The sequence below is a fragment of the Gallus gallus genome, chromosome 3 (genome assembly GCF_016699485.2).
Source record: "Gallus gallus isolate bGalGal1 chromosome 3, bGalGal1.mat.broiler.GRCg7b, whole genome shotgun sequence".
Lineage (NCBI taxonomy): Eukaryota > Metazoa > Chordata > Aves > Galliformes > Phasianidae > Gallus > Gallus gallus.
In genome coordinates, this window is record NC_052534.1 from 67,126,285 (window position 1) to 67,142,850 (window position 16,566).

Below are 16,566 nucleotides of genomic sequence, written 5' to 3' on the forward strand. Positions count from 1 at the left end.
AAAAAACATAACAGTGTTACAACAGCAATCTATATTTTGCAGGTGTTCAGCAGCTGAAATCAGCGGTCCTAGTAAGTAAATCACCTTTACTATCCTTCGGCTCTTGTTTCTTCTGCCTTCTCCTTCATTGCTGTATGGACACTTGTTGCATTTTGACTTACCACACACCCCAGTTCTGGGGAAATAAAAAGGCGGTGGAGTCTGCTGGCAGTCAAACGTACTCATTACAGATGGATGCACTGCTACGCTTTTGCCAGTTCAGATATGAACGTTGCAATGGCAATGCAAGCTACAGAAAGACTGATCAGTATGGTACTTTTCCTAATCCCCGCTCCCAAATTCTAAAAGACCTATCTGAGAAGCAAAACAAAGTAATCCTACATTAGAGACAGAAAAACACTGAGGCTGTGTTTCTCACAGCTAGACTGGAAGCAATAGAGTTCATAAGGAAACGTAAGTAAATATCAGTTTCCTTCTCCCAAAGACTTCTTTTATTTATTTCTATGGAATGCATTAATATGGATTTTTTTCTCTTTTTCAAAACCAAACTGTTTCATATGATCAGTAGCACGCTCCTCAGATTTGCAGCTCTCTGATCACTAAGCTTTAGGAACACGCAGTGATTCACAGTTGTACTATATATCTGATGTAGCTGTTCATGCTTCCACCTACAGTTTATTTCTTCCAAGTATTAGACTTTAGGAATTTCCCCTTCTGTCTTTAAAAAACAAATGCATATAAGAAATCAATATATGCATTTTAGGGGTAGATGAATTTCCTGGCTATTAGGTTTGCTTTCTGATGCAAGTTTTAAAAATCCATGTTATAAATTATTTTTTTTAACAAACCTGTGCTCAGAAAACACTGTGAGGCACACTTCCTTTAGAAAACGTAACGAGAAGAATGTTAGTGCTTGCATGAAAGAAAACAATGAATAAAATTCTCTTATAAATGAGAACTGTTGTTTGATGCTAAATTCTGGTGTTCTCACTGTACTACAAAAGAAAACCAAACTCCTTAACCTCTGTCAAAAAGCCAGAGCCATTTTGAGAACTGGAATGCAAATTTAAGGTTTTTTGTACAGATAGAGCTTAGTAAGGGAAGAATTCTACCAGGCAAAGGAACTAGCTGACAATAACTAAAGCACTGTCATTTCTCCATTTTTTTTTCCCCATATCCAGCATTCCTTACAACGTGGAACAGAAGCAAAGGCTACAAATCAGCACTAAGGAGTGCCTGGTAATGGAGAGAATGGAGACATTTCATTAACATTTAAGAGAAATAAATTTTATGACCCAGCGCTGCTTTCCACTACGGCTCACTTACATGAATTAAAAAACATATAAAAAGCACGTTGCTAAGAGTTAATTTACATGTGTAAGTGCTCAAGACTCAGTCATCCACTGATTGGTATAGTTCCACGTAATGAATGATAAACATAAGCATGCATTACCAGTAATTAGTATTAGCACAAAAATAAGAGCCTAATTTTTATTAGAGGCTTTTAATAGTCTGCAGGTTATGTTAGTAAGAACTCCCTAAACTGTAGCTTGGTTTAAGTCCAAGTGGTACTGATGGTATATAAATACTAACACTGTGACCATTCAGCACAACAAGGAGAATGGATTCTGTTTTCATTAGCAACACTAAATGCCACCGGTTACAGTCACACGGCAAAAGCAGAGCTTCTGATTACGGGTGTATAGTTACCTGATCACTAAACAATGACTAGTCTTGTTATAGTGGGCAATGTCTGCATTTTGGAACATGAAAATCAGAATTACAAATGGATTCATTCTCTGTGGTTTTTGTCTCCTGTTGTTTTTCAAGTGAGGACATGTTTTTAGAATGGCTAAAAGAAAAGGCTCTAGCATTTCTAGCACACTGGTATGATAAAGGTCAGTAAGAAGCAGCACTGTTTTAACCACCCGAGAGGCTGTATCTCAGGTGGATGCTGATGCTACACCAGCTTCAGAATGGTCAGAAGCTTAATGCCATGTCCAATGGCCTGGCTCTATCACAGAGAGTTTGCACAAATTAACGTTAAAAAAAAAGAAAAGAAAAACCAACAATACATCTGAAGACAAAAATCAGCCTCAAGGAGTACTGAAATACTCCTGAAGTGAATTAGTCAAGCAACTGTGTGAGGTTTCTCCAGGCAACAACGATGTACTTCAGAGTACTTCCGGTTTGCTTCAGCCTCCCATCAAGGGGGAATTTGCAACCTCAGTTTTATCAAATCAGAGTGCTCAATCAAACCAATCTCGGCAGTGTTTCTGAAATTCCTTCAACACACAAGCATTTTGCCAACAAAAGACCCAACCTGACCTCCCACAGGTCAAAACAGACAGCAGCTTTGCCTGCAAGTCAGAACAGTACATCATCTATTGTCCAGCTTTTTTTGTTTGGTTGGTTTTGGCTGTATTTTTTTTTTATTTGTTTGCTTGGGTTTTGTTTTTTTTTAATCTAGCAATTCTTTAAATATGAATGAATCAGTTATAGTGGAAATAATGGACAGATTTCACTGGAGGAATCAGCAGAGAAAGTCGTGAGTTAGACTACCAATGTTTATTTTGCCACTCCGTGAACTGCTCTTCCAGCCACTGCACTACTTGAGGAGTTTTTAAGCAGAGGGTTTCTCATTCCAAATTCAGTGCCTTCTGCACACTCAGAATGCTGAGACTCCTCTTCAGTAGGCAGAGCATGAGTAGTATCTCATGCTACAGAAGATCAGCCAAGAAATCTATGGATTCTGACCATTAGTGCATCAAGAACAATTAGTTTCATTAAAAATATCACATAAGAATGCAAAGTCCAAGAAATATACTTTGAAATATATTTCTTTATTATTATTTTCCCAACTGTGATCCACTGATAAAACACGAAGTGATTTTTACAGCTGAAGTGGCTGCTGTACCCCGACCAAGTCAGCAGGGGGAGCAGACAAACAATTTGAAAACAAAATCACCAGAGTCTCTCTTGTAGCGAGATGACAGACAATATGTAAATGCAGAATAACAGTATATGAAAGCAGTGGGCATTTATACAGAAAAGCAGGTGTTTACACTTAATACGTGGTGCTACTGTTAGCAAAGATGCCTGTGTGAAACCTTTCAAATGATATGTCACAAGAATAGCCCACTTGTCCCTACCCCACTCCCAATCTTCCCACTTCTGCGTAGTGTAAACACAACTGTCTCTGTATTTTATTTCATTTAGTGAGTTTTGGAAGCCCAGTGTTCTAGCTCAGCTAGATAAAACACATCTTAGATGATCACATAGCAGCATTTGAAGGGAATAAGGGAAAAAAAACACTATATTAAATAGCTGAAGATGAATACATACACCATCAAAATTCAAATTGAAACCATGCACTATTCGATCTGTGAATGAGTTCACAAGTCATTCACATGTGCAAGCACACAACTTGAAAAGATGAGTGAGTCTTTGGCAAGAGGATAGAAGGGTGTGTTCACTATACATCTCTCCTCACCTGTCTCCTCCTTGAACTGGTAGCACCAGATACCACACGTATTGATGGGTATAGGCAGACGTGCCCAACTGTGTCTATGCCAATGAACTGTTCAGAATTGACTTTTTTTTTTTAAGGGAAGTCCATGAGAATTGCGGTTAGAATTTACATTTCCTCTTAGGCTTGGTTGTTATAAATTTTACTACAAACAAAGTCAAAAGCAAAGAACAAAACAAAACTACAATCTGCTGCTCTTTAGCTGAGAGGCAGGCAATGAACTTTGGCATAATGATTTGAATCAGTTCCTGATAAAGTTAACATATTTCAGAGAACATACTCTAACAAAACACATTTAATAACTGAGAAGTGTTCTTTTAACGTGCTGAAACCCTGCAAAAATATAACTCAAATACAACTTTTTATCAAACATTTTCAACTGAGATTGCAGTGACTCCACACATTCTGAAACCACAGGTTAAAGGATTATCCCTTGCTGCACAATGCAGAAGTAACAAAAACAGGAATAACTACTGAATGGCTGCAAAAATCCCCATCACAGGAGCTGATCGTAAGTCTTTCTTAGTGCACATGCTATACATACTGCCTAGGAGATCAAAATTGTTCTGTCCATTTCAGTTACATATTAAGAGTATAATGCAGGAAATTTACAGTTAATTGATTATTCTTTTACTATTGGTGATTTGAGCAACATGGACCTGTTCTCATCTTCCCCTGTAGTTTCTAGCTGAGATTTCTGAATTGAGAGAATTGAGCTGCTAAATATACCTCTTCTCTCTAGAAAAAATTATAAAGCAACTCTATGCTTAAATCTGTGACGTGTCCTTAGAACAGAATTCACAAGCAACATAACACGAATGAAACAATCAAGTGAGTTTGTGCAAAGATGAATTTTATCACTTCATTTTTACCTTTTCATATTTAATTCAATAAAATTTTCTTTAAAGTAGATTATGCCAACATAACCTGACACTGATATGCCAGAGGCTCCAGTAACTCTAGGAAGAAATTCAGACTGAAATTGAAATATTACTTCCATATCCTTAAAGACAGTGAAACCATTTTGTTCCACTCTGTGAGACACAGCATAGACCAGGCACCCAAGCTTGTATCATGTCACTGCTGGCCTGGGTGCTGCACAGACTCATTTTAAGATGACAGCTCCTGCCCTGAAGCACTCACAAGCCTCTCACCACACTCTGAATTACCCCCTAGCACGAACACTTAACTACATGGCAAATTGAAACGACTGTAAGGGGGCACTTAGGTAGCCAACTCCTAAGGAAAAACAAACAAACAAACAAAAAAACCCATCACCTTCAAAATTGTGAAAAATGCCCTCTGCTTTTGAACTTCCCCAGTTCAATTCTGGCCAGTCATTCAAATAACATATTAGTAAGAACAAGTATCACAGTTGTAGATTAAAAATAATTTTGTGAAGTTTCCCTTGAAACCAAGGAGTGATATCAGATTTCTTACCTGAAACTCATCAAAACATAAGAGACATGCTTCTTCACTTATTTCCTCTGCTACTGGTGCAATTGGGTCGTATGATTTGGCCATAAATCCCGGCTTTCTTTTAGGCAAGCTCTGCTTAAGGCGATGTATTCCTGAGTAGACAAAACGTAAGTGAATAAAGTATTTCTTATGTCTTTTTCTAAAATATAGAAAACAAAACTATTTAGCTATCAAATAGAAGGTGACTCAAAGCCAGGAAAAACAAACAAACAAACGCACTTCAAATTTCATCTAACTCTGAGAGGGCAAAACTACTAAGTTTGCGACCATATCCAGGCAACTAGTAAAACCACAGAGACTCTGTGATTTATATTTTCTTGCTTAGAAATATGGAAAATAAAGAACTATGAACCCCTGAATACCCATATCAAACATTTATATTTTGTCTTAAAAACTGATACAAATTACAGTTTTATCTTGCTCCAATTCATGAGCTTAGCTGCAGTTTCACTTCATAATTTGGCATTTGATGACTTAATCTTCTGAATATGAAAAACCCTTACAGTTTCCAAATCCATGGCACAGCTCAGTGTATTGCCTGGCCTGGCAATTTAGAATGCAACTTAGAATGCACTTAGTTACAAGAAGTCAGACAAAGCAATGCAATTATATTTTACAATGTAAACAAGGTAACACTGAAATATCAAATAAGGTTATTATATACATACTTTAATATGTCATGGACGACATTCCATCTGCCTATGCAAAGACATCTGGCAAACCAAGGTCCCACAGTAAGAAGGTGGCTTTGTTAAAAATGCAATAAACAAGAAACGGAACCAGAAAGTCTCAACAGTGACCCAGTGATGACAGAGAAAAAGGGCAGTCAAAAGGGCCGAGCTTCTTTACTCCAATGACAGCTTTCCAAGAAAAATGCTGCTGTCACAATATTTGTAAATTGTCTCACTATGCATAACCAATTTTGCGGTATTTTAAAGTCATACATTCTAGAAACAGCAGCAGCTTTTACAATACCTATATTTCATGCAGCACAAAGCACCACTTTCATCCTGTCAGAAAAAAAATTCTGAATCTTAAGATCACCTTCCTTCTATTTTCCCAAAACTGCTGATAGTATTGCTAAGTGTGCCAACCCAGAACATTTCTCATTCTTGTTGGCATTTATACCTCATTCAGTTGTTGTTATTCAAATTATACAGATCAAATTTATCTTCACACACAACTGTTAAAAAACAGTTAACACAATGCTCTTTTTCAGCAATTACACAATCAATTCATTGCTACAGATTTGTCTGTAACAGTGCCTTAGGAAACAAACTGCTATTTGCTAACGAGTTATACGGTACATTATTATTATAGTCACTGCCATTACCCAAATTCATTAGTTTTTCTTCTCCCTCTGTCACGACAGAGTTCCATTAACCATTTATTTTTGTGATCATTTTCTGTTAATGAATACAGTACTTTACATATGATTCCATATTTTGTACTTTTTCATTATTTCCTATTCTTTCTGCACCATTTGCCTTGTGTTCATACAATCCGGTTTCAGAAAGACTACATTTATCACTATGAGTTGACTCCATCAGAAAGGATGTCCCAGAACAATGAGAGGAAGGGAAGGCAAATTTTGGACTATCTGTGATTTAAGTTATCTTTTCATTCTCCATACACATGTGGTCTCTTCACTCAACTGAACTTTCTTGTGATGTGTAAGGACCACAAGCTATTCCTTAGCGACAAATCAACAAATACTAAGAGCTTTTAAAACCCCAAACATAACATAACAACAGCTGTTTTGCTTTTCATAAAAACTAAACTCTTCCCAGACTGAGGTGAAAAGAAGTATGGAGCCAAGCAGTAATGAATGAACGTGACAACTTGGCAAGTATTGCACAGATCTTGGAAGAATTAGTCCATTTCTCTGAAGCACTAACTTTACTGTCACTGAATCATCATCCAGTGAAGGAAACCACAATATCACATTTATATTTATCTGTCCTTTTTTTCTATTTCTATATCACCATGATGCTTTGTACGTTATTATTTTATTTCAGCAGGTGCTTTCTTTAGATTGCAGCAAAGTAATTAACCGGAGAATATTTAGATAAGGATTTAATCCAAAATATACATTCAGTCTTCTACACAATCAGGTATGCAGAACATTAGAGTATTTGAAAAGATACTTGAGAAATAGTGTACAATTCACATCTAATCTGGTACAATAAACAATGCCCAAGTCTTCTAACTAACTCCTTTTTTGTTGCCATTTCATTTGCTTAAAAACTTCAAGAAAATTACACTGTATGATGTATAATATACATATGAGAATGAGTCAGGCTTTTTCATAGTTAATAGTTTTTCATACAAATCTTGTAAATATCAGTATCTTCACTTACTCTGGTGCACATCCAGCATGAAGCCGTGAAAATGGACTCTCTTTTTCCTTTCTACTTTCAAGTGAGAATAGAACATGTCCATCACCATTGTCTTCCCTGTGCCTTCAAAAAAACATAACAAACAAAAAAAAACCCCATCCAACAGGCAGTTAATTTAAGAACAGTTACATACTGATTACAATAATGATTGTTCATTAGCTTTTAACTAATGAAACTATTGAATAACCACTGAATAAGTACACTGAATAAGTACAAGGCCAGACTGGGAAGAAAGGCTCTGTTTTATGTTCAAACACTCAGAACAACTGTACTGTTATTTTTCCACGTAAAAATTTGATCTATATAGGGTTGGTGGAAAGGTTGCAAAAATGCCTCCATTTGCATCCAGAATACATTCTTATTACCTCAGTTTGAAAAGTGAGTACCGTTTTATTCTGTATTGCAATTATAATACATAAATTCCCTTCCTGGCTCCCCATTCTTAAATATTAGAGAGTGGGTAACATTGGAAAAAATATACATGGTAAAGCAGTCCAATTCAACAGCTTCCAAACTTCTAATCGCATTAACTAACTCTGCATCCCTGGAGGGATTCAAGGTCAAGTTGCTGCAGCCTGATCTGGGGGGCAGGGGGGTAACCCTGCCCACCACAGGGAGTTGGAGTTCAGAGGACTTTATGGTCCCTTCCCACCCAAGCCATTCTATGATTCGATTCTATGAACTAACATCATAATACGGAAGAAAAATAAACCCAGAATACCCATTAAAGTGATCACACTACATAAATTTCAGGCTTTTAGATACTTTACAATGTGAATAAACATGTATTTAGACAAAATTTCACTGAAACTGATGCAGCTGAGACTTACCAACATCTCCATAGACATAAAGACCTTTCGGAGGTTTGTTTTTTGCAAAGAGCTGCAAATCAAGAGGAGAATAATAAATACAAACATGGAGCATAATGAAAGCAAGCACATAGCTGTGATCAATTAATCAAGTGGCTACACGTAACTACCTGAATAGGAATAGCCAGCAAAGTATAACCTTGAATAAACTATTAACTCTGAATTAGTACACTATCTAATGTTGTATTTGAAGGAATTAAAACAAAAAAAAAAGGGAAGGAGGCAAATACCCATACTTTCTTTTTTTAATCACCATGAGAATATTTCCATCCTAAATCATAGTAATGTGTTTTTTTTTGTCGTTGTTTTAAACCAGAACACATACAAAATTATTAAATGTGTCCCAATACATCATGATTAAAACAAACTCTCATCAAGCCATTTGAACAAACAGACCTAGAAAAAAATGATGTAAAATTAAGCAGTACTATTGTACTCGCAGGCATAGGTTCTATGTACCAGCTCTGCTTTAGGTTTAAACCATGAGAATTTAGAAAAGCCATATGACAAAGTCAGTGAATATTCCAGGTCCCCTTCCTTTCTCTCCACTTTCAATCTTAACTGCAGAGTTACCTGTTTCAAACATACTTAAAAATCAACAGAGGCACAGTAAAAAAAATGTGTCATATATGTACAAGTTTATATTCCAAGTATGCATTTTACTGATCGTTTTCACAAGTGAATTTATCTTAAACTGAGACTGGTTAAGAAGTTTTAATCTCTTAATGCAACTCAAGACATATGTTATGAGACCTGATGGCTTTCTCTGTTTTACTCAAATATGTATTTTTAAGAATACTTTCAATTTGAAACTGTCCTCCCCCACTCCAATATTGCACAGCCACTTCCTTATTTCTAAAATATTGTACATCTTAAAGAATTCTCATCAAATCGATATCCACAAAAATAATCACACAAGAGCATAAAGCTACGTTAAAGCGTTCCACTTTCTGAGCTATGCGAGCTCAGAACTCAGAAACTGAGGGAAATTAAAATTACAACCCTATGGTCTCATTTGGAGCTGAGTAATTGCTGAAGAACTTGAATCCAAAGCGCTTTACAAAATACAATGCCATCTTAAAGAAATGAGGGAGTCAGTAGCAAAACACTAATTAAATGTGGAAGAAAATGTATGAACGAAGTAGAAGGATAACGTCTCAGTTCTACAGTATTTATTCAGAAAATATACAAGCATAGCTCTTACATAAGATCCACTTACAGATTTAATTTAGAGCTGCATTAATAGAGAAACAAAAATGTGTATCGTCAGTCTGTGGCTGAACAGGGTTTCAGATGTTCTGAATCAGTTCCATTAGTACACATGGCTGCAACTACTTGCTAGTGCCTTTAAAGCTCTGCAAGACAATTTAATTGACATGTGTATTTCTTTGTACACTTTCTAAGAGCTCGCACTCACTGAAACTAATTCTCAAAGTTATATAGCAAAGAAAGGAGAAACTCTGTGTCAGAGACATTTGTAAGAATTTCTTAATTTTGAGATTAATAACAAGGTTTTTAACAGTTAAAAAGATGGTATTAACGTGGTTTGCAGATTTACAAAGAATGACAAAACTGGGAAAATACATTAGTGCTTTACTTGTCTCCGTAAAGATTATACAAGTAGAACATGTAATAAGGCCTATTTTCATACCCTTTGGCAAACTGTAATATGTTCATTAATTACATTTAATGATCTTAAAATTTGTACTTTTAAGTATGTTTTATTCTTTCTCCAATATTTACCACTTCAAGAAAATGTTACAGAAAACGTTTTTTGTTGGTTTTGTTTTACTAAAGGAAATAAAAAGAATGGCTTGGGCTCAATAAAGTCTAAAACAACTCCTAATTGATTCAGAAAAATAGAACCAGTTCTCTGAGAAGATGGCGGATGCTAAGTCGTGCCTCAGTCCTCTCAGTCCTTAAAAAAATGAAGCATAAAAGAGGTAGTGTGGCAGTTCTGAATAAATTTGCTGAAGTTGAACTCTAAAAGTAAATCCTCTTCAAGCAAATAAAAGACATCTGTAGGAAGTATTTTGTTTTCAAGCAAAATGCCTTTCGTTCAAGTCTGATAGAAGTGACACTATTGCCACCTAGGGTATTCTCCTTCTTAAGCCTTTCAGATATTGTAGAATACTAAAGATGTGTATCTACTTATATATGTATAGGTATATGGATCTCTATATGTATATTTATTTATATACATACATGAACTATAAATACATATATACGTATTTTATATATATGAGTAAAGTAAAAAAATACATTTATCTTCTAGACTTCCTATTAACTTTACCTTTTCTGATACATTAAAAAATACAGTACAATATACATGTAAACCTGTTATATAGACTTCCAATACTGAAACCAAAACTTCCACAGGTTTCAAGTTCTCCCATACGATCATATAATTTACTTTTTTTTCCCCACTCCTCCAGTTAATGATTCTCATGCACCTCCTGAAGCACAGAAAAGTAACTTTCACTAGGATTTCTGATAAAATCCAGAAAAAAGTCCAGTGTTGGCTCACTTGAGAACACAGTAAGAAGGTAAGAAAGCAAACAATGTGTGGGAATGAAGAAAGCAGTAAATTGATCTTGGCTCCATCGAAGCACACACTGTGAAAGAACAAATAGGACGGAGATCTCAGATCTGCTAAATTAAGAGTAGATTTGTTTATTTCAGATAGAGAAGGAAGAAGAGTGGGTGATGTAGAAGACAGAGTAAGTCCATGTGCTTCTCCTCACCCCTCACACTTCCCTATTGTCCTGAGTGAGGTATCGTCAAGGTCTTAGTAATAACCATGTTCAATTATTTGACATCAAATTTGCTTTTGCAGGAGTGAAAAGATGTAAGAACGTTAATGCTTACATTTAACATCTACAAAACTCAAGACTTCAAGGAATGCAGAGAATTTGACCTTGAAGGGGAGAATTTAGACATCTTTAAATGTATGTTTTTAGTCCTCTGCCATATCCTTTTAAATAAGTGTATCCCCGCAAACATGCCTATACTCTCAAGTCCTCCAGGTTTCTTAATTCCTGTAACATTTCTTCCAGTAACCTAAGAAATCATAACTTCATTGCTTCACTGAGCTTCATTACCATTACAACGTGATTACAATAGGAACCTTTCTTCCTTTTGAGGATCAGTTAGCTTTGACTTTTTTTTTTTTTTAATTATTCATACTCTAGAATATCTACAGTTACGGAAGAAAAAAAGGACAGTATTCCCAGATTTATGGAATTTCCTTCTTTGCTTTCAAAATGTGTTATAAGTTACCGCTTCAAAACAGAATGCCTTGCTTTGATCCTATCATGTCACATTTACCTTCATTCAAACTTCACTTTAAACAATCAGTATCCTATTTCATTTCAGGATTTATATTCATTAAAATATCTCCTTCTCCCTAAAGATTCTATTCTTTCTTCAGTGCATTTAACAGACTGCAACATCTTCCCATCTTCTCCCATACAGCCTGCCTCACACACCAAAAGAAAATAACCCATTTCCTGGGAATATTCATGCACCAATTTAGCAAACTTTGAGGTGAAAATCCATGTATTAAGATGGTTAATTAAAATACACAAAATTCAAGAGAGAAGTACCCAGACAGCACTTCCTTTAAAAACAAAAAACAAAAGACAAAACGCTAACTGCCTCTTTCTCCTACTCCTTCAGACCTCTTTTTTGGTTGCTGTTGTATCTGAAGACATTTTCAAGGTCTCGGATGGCATTTACTATTGTTCATACCTCTTTTCAAAACATGACCTCACTTATAATTGAGCTTATTTCAAGTCATTAGCACAGCAACTCAACAACTCTTAAGATGCCCCAATTGGTATTATTTTGAAAAGCTAGAGATCTGAAACATCTATGGAAACTCTTATGGCCTTGAACTTCAATTCAGAGGATCTCAAAATATCTCAGCATACAAGGCCATGCTTTCACCAAGTTGAAGATCAAAGTCATTGTTCAAATTTGAGTAATAATTCTGAAAAACAGAAGCATACTTGATTTGCAGCAACAGATTAATTGCTTTTTCCCCTTAGATTCATTCTAAGCTGATGCCCAAAAACGTATAATAATTTATATGTAGTTTAGTTAGCATAAAGGAAGTGGCTGTTGGATTTTTCTTTCCCAAACCTGCTTATTTTAGAAAGGTTTTGCCTACCAGGTGATGCAAGTCCCTCAGGTAAATAATGATATGCTTTTATTGTATGTCAGTATTTGTTCCTTAATCCTACTTTTACTGCACTTTCAGTGAATAAAAGGTGACAAAAAATTACAATCAAAGCGGACATTATTTTAATCATTTATAAATGTAGTAAGTTTCTAGTTCTGGAATAACTCACTTCTGAAGAGACTTCTGCATTTCTGTAACAGGCAATAAGATAATGAGTATCAGACCAAAGAAGAGAAATAACTATTTTCCTACCATCTCTCTTTCTTTTTCCTTTCTCTCTCTCTGTTTTTTTTTTGTTTGTTTGTTTGCTTGCTTGTTTTTTGTTTTCTTTCCCCATTTTCTTCACATTCACCTCTTAACCACATTCTCTACAATGCCAAAACCAGGAAAAATGATTGAGATGCTGTGCATCACTAGAATCTTTTCAATGCAGATTCCATACTAAAAGTAGGTTGATCACTTTCAAGTAACCTAAAAAAAATCAAGAAGTCAAGCTACTATGTGTAACTGATAAAAGAGTTTTTTCATTTGCAAGAATTTTTCAACTTAAAATACATCAATGTGTTTTTTTAAAATCCATTAAGTTAAAAATACTAAGTAAAAACAATGCCAGTCCTTGTATTATTAAAAAACTGAACACCTATAGCATGGAATGGCTTAGGTTGGAAGAAACCTTAAAGGCTGCCAAGTTCCAACTCTCTCACCATAGGGAGGTTTGCCACTCACCAGATTAGACTGCCCAGGCCCCCATCCAGCCTGGCTTTCAATGCCTCCACACATGAGGCATCCACAGTTTCTCTGGAACTGCGCCAGTGCCTCACCACCTTCTGAGTAAAGAATTTCCTCCCAACATCTAATCTAAATCTCATCTCTTTCATAAAAGTTTAAAGCCATTCCCCTTTATCACTACTTGCCCATGTAAAAGTCGGTCTCCCTCCTGTTTACAAGGTCCCCTCAAGTTATGGAAGACTGCAATTGGATCTCCCCAGAGTCTTCTCCAAGCTAAATAAGTCCATCAATCTTCGCAGGAAGAATCCTCTGATAATTTCCATGACCCTCTCCTGGATCCACTCCAACAGTTTCATGTCTTTCTTATGTCAGCAGCCACAGGCCTGAATGCAGTACTCCAGAGAGGGGCAATCAATCCCCTGAGGGAAATCACTCATCACCAGTGTCCATCTGGACACAGAGCTGTTGGCCAGAACTTTCTGGTTATGATCATCCAACCAATTCTTTATTCATCGAATAGTCCAGCCTTCAAATCTGTATTTCTCCAATTCAGAGATGAGGATGTGATGTAGGACCATGTCAAAGGCCTTGTACAAGTCCAGGTAAACAACATCAGTTGCCCTTCCTTTGTCCACCAATACCAGCACTCTGTCAGAGAAGGCCACCAGATTGGTTATGCATTATCTGCCCTTGGTGAAGCAACACTGGCTGTCTCAGATCACCTCCTCTTCTCACATATGTCTTAACAGTTTCCAAGAGGATCTGCTCCATGATCTCAGGCACAGAAGTGAGGCTCACCAGCCTGTAGTTCCACTGGTTTTCCTTTCTCCCTCTGTTAAAAATGGGAGTGATGTTTCCTTGTTTCCAGTCACTGGAGACTTTGCCTGACAGCCATGACTTTTCAAGTACAATGGAGAGTAGCTAGACAACATCAGCCAGTGCCTTCAGGACTGTGGGATGCACATCATCTGGTCCCATAGACTTGTACACATACATTCTCATGACCTGATTTCTAACTTGCTCTGCTCTAACAGAGGGATTTTGCTCCTCCAACCCTCTCCTTAAAGTTCAGGGACATGAGAAGCCTGGGAAACCTTATAGCCAGTGAAGACAGAGACAATGAACTTGTCGAGTACCTCAGCCTTCCCCATGTCTGTTGAAGCCAGTTTTCCCTTCTCTTTATCAGAGGGGGTATACTATCCTTTGCCTGTCTCTTCTGACCTATGTACTTGCGGAATCCTTTCTTGTTATTTTTCACTTCCATCTGTGCCTTGGCTTTCCTTTTGACTAAGATCTAGTGTATTGTAGCATGCAAAGCTACAATGCACGAGGTCTTCACAAGAGTAGAGTGCCAATGCTTGCTTAAATTCCTCAACAGATGCAGACATATGAAAAGCACATGGTATCACTGCCTACAACCGATACAGTGCTTGTTGTCTATGATTTTACCTACTATTCTGTTGTAACTCACTCTGGCGAAAACTTTTGTTAAGGATGTTGATTACAACTTTACTGAAGTAAAACCTGTCCTGAACTAGAATTTAAACCACATTATTTGGCTTAAGACTTTATTTTAAAAGGAACCACTCCAATTGACAGCTAACATCCTCAAAAATACCAGAAGAGAAACAAGGACATTACTACTTCTCCATCACAAATTGTGATTTAATATATTTATGCAAGCTATAAGCCTTTAACAGAATTACACAAAACTCACTGTTTTCCTCCTTTCCTAGGGTTCCAATCTACAGCACCACATTGCTTAATCTGGTTCTTAAACTTCTGAAGTCTTCCACACAGGTACCAAGTTCTAGAAGAAAAACCTCTCTACTACCACTTGTCACATTAACAAGTAATTCTACAGCTGCATCTCACTGAAGATGACATTACTTACCAGTATCACAGAGCTTTAAACTTAAACTTTAGAAGTTTAAAATTAAATAGTGGAACTGAAACACTCAAAAGATTCCTTTAGAATTAGAGGAAGCCCACGTTCACACCCTAAAACAATGGTATTTGAATTTTTTCTTTTAGGAGAGAGTCAGTTAGGTGGCTTTATTGTGATCAGCTCTGCTATACAGGGATAAAGTAGCATTACAATCTCCTAATTAGAATAAGATTAGTATTATTTTGTTGTCTGCAGTAGACACTTTCTTCACTATTCATGCTTCCCAATCAAAAAAAAGGTAAACAACAAACCCACATAGCAGTTGATCTACAAAATCATTACAAGGCATCTGCTCTTAACCACTATGATTCAGGACACTCCAGTTAACATAAGTCAGCTCTCAAAGTTATTCTCAAAGGCAGAGCTTTTAGAAAAGACTATCTAGACTTTCAAAGCAGTTAACCAGAAAAGATGAGAATGCTAGCCTACTGATCCTCAGGTTAGACAGCAAGATCAAAACTTTCATCACATCTTTTCTACACAATGAAAATGAATAAAAGTTTGGCTTTATGCCCAAAAGATTACATAGGAGCAAGCCAAATAACTAACTGGTTTTCTATTAAGCAATTTCCTCTTTTACAGTTCATGCTATACAGTGTTGGTAAAGAGCAACTTTATACATTAAGTACCCTTCGAATGCCAATCTCTAGCCTGTTAGATTATGCTTATGGAAATACTTTGCCTATGCCAGGCCAGCAGAATAGGTTTAGCAATCCAGCCTGATCTTACACTCACAGAAAAACAGCTTATCTTTTGGGTAAGCCACAAGATTGCTTTGAATAACAAAGATAAGCAATAATCACTTTTGAATTTTTTTTCCAGAAAGATCATCAAATTCAACAGCCTGACCACTCCAAGGCAAACCAAAAGCTAAAGCGTGTTATTGAAAGCATTATCCAAATGCCTCATGAACAGAGGCACAGGGTATCCATAACAGAAGCCTGATTCAGTGCTTGACCACCCTGACAGTAAATAATGTTTCCTAACACCCACTCTGAGCCCTCCCTGGCACAGCTTTGTACCATTCCCATCCTGCCATCAGTACCAGGAAGTGGAGACCAGCAACTCCCTCTTCTCCTTCTCAGAGGGGAATGCTCTCCAGCAGAGAGCAATGAGGTTGCCTCTCAGTCTTCTCCAGATGAGACAACTGAACTGTCAGCTTCTGCTCATAGGGCACATCTTCCAGCCATGCTGCCCTTCTCTGGATGCTTTTAAGAACCTTAACATCCTTTTTACATTGAGGGGGCCTGAACTGCACACAATATTCAAGGTGAGACTGCACCAATGCTAAATATAGTGAGAGAATCACTTCTTTTGACCAGTTGGCTAAGTAAAAAGGTGCGCAGTGAGATTAACTAATCTACTGGTTGGAGAAGGCAAAACTACTCTCCAAACAACTACTGGGCTCCAACTGCCATATTTAAGTTAAA

The 16,566-nt window shown here is 36.7% G+C and overlaps 1 protein-coding gene and 1 non-coding gene across 2 annotated transcripts in view; both read right to left on the reverse strand.

Annotated features, from left to right (window-relative positions):
- Positions 1–16,566, reverse strand: part of AFG1L (AFG1 like ATPase) — a 64,751-nt gene that overhangs the window by 39,714 nt on the left and 8,471 nt on the right. The window contains exons 4-6 of the mRNA XM_040698370.2: positions 8,238–8,289; positions 7,369–7,470; positions 4,970–5,100 (exon numbers count right to left, since the gene is read on the reverse strand). Coding sequence (XP_040554304.1) covers positions 4,970–5,100; positions 7,369–7,470; positions 8,238–8,289 — 285 coding nt within the window. The remainder of the gene's footprint in view (positions 1–4,969; positions 5,101–7,368; positions 7,471–8,237; positions 8,290–16,566) is intronic.
- MIR6699 (microRNA 6699) lies at positions 14,442–14,551 on the reverse strand. Its single transcript, NR_105570.2, has one exon. It is a non-coding gene; the product is annotated as a microRNA 6699 (primary transcript).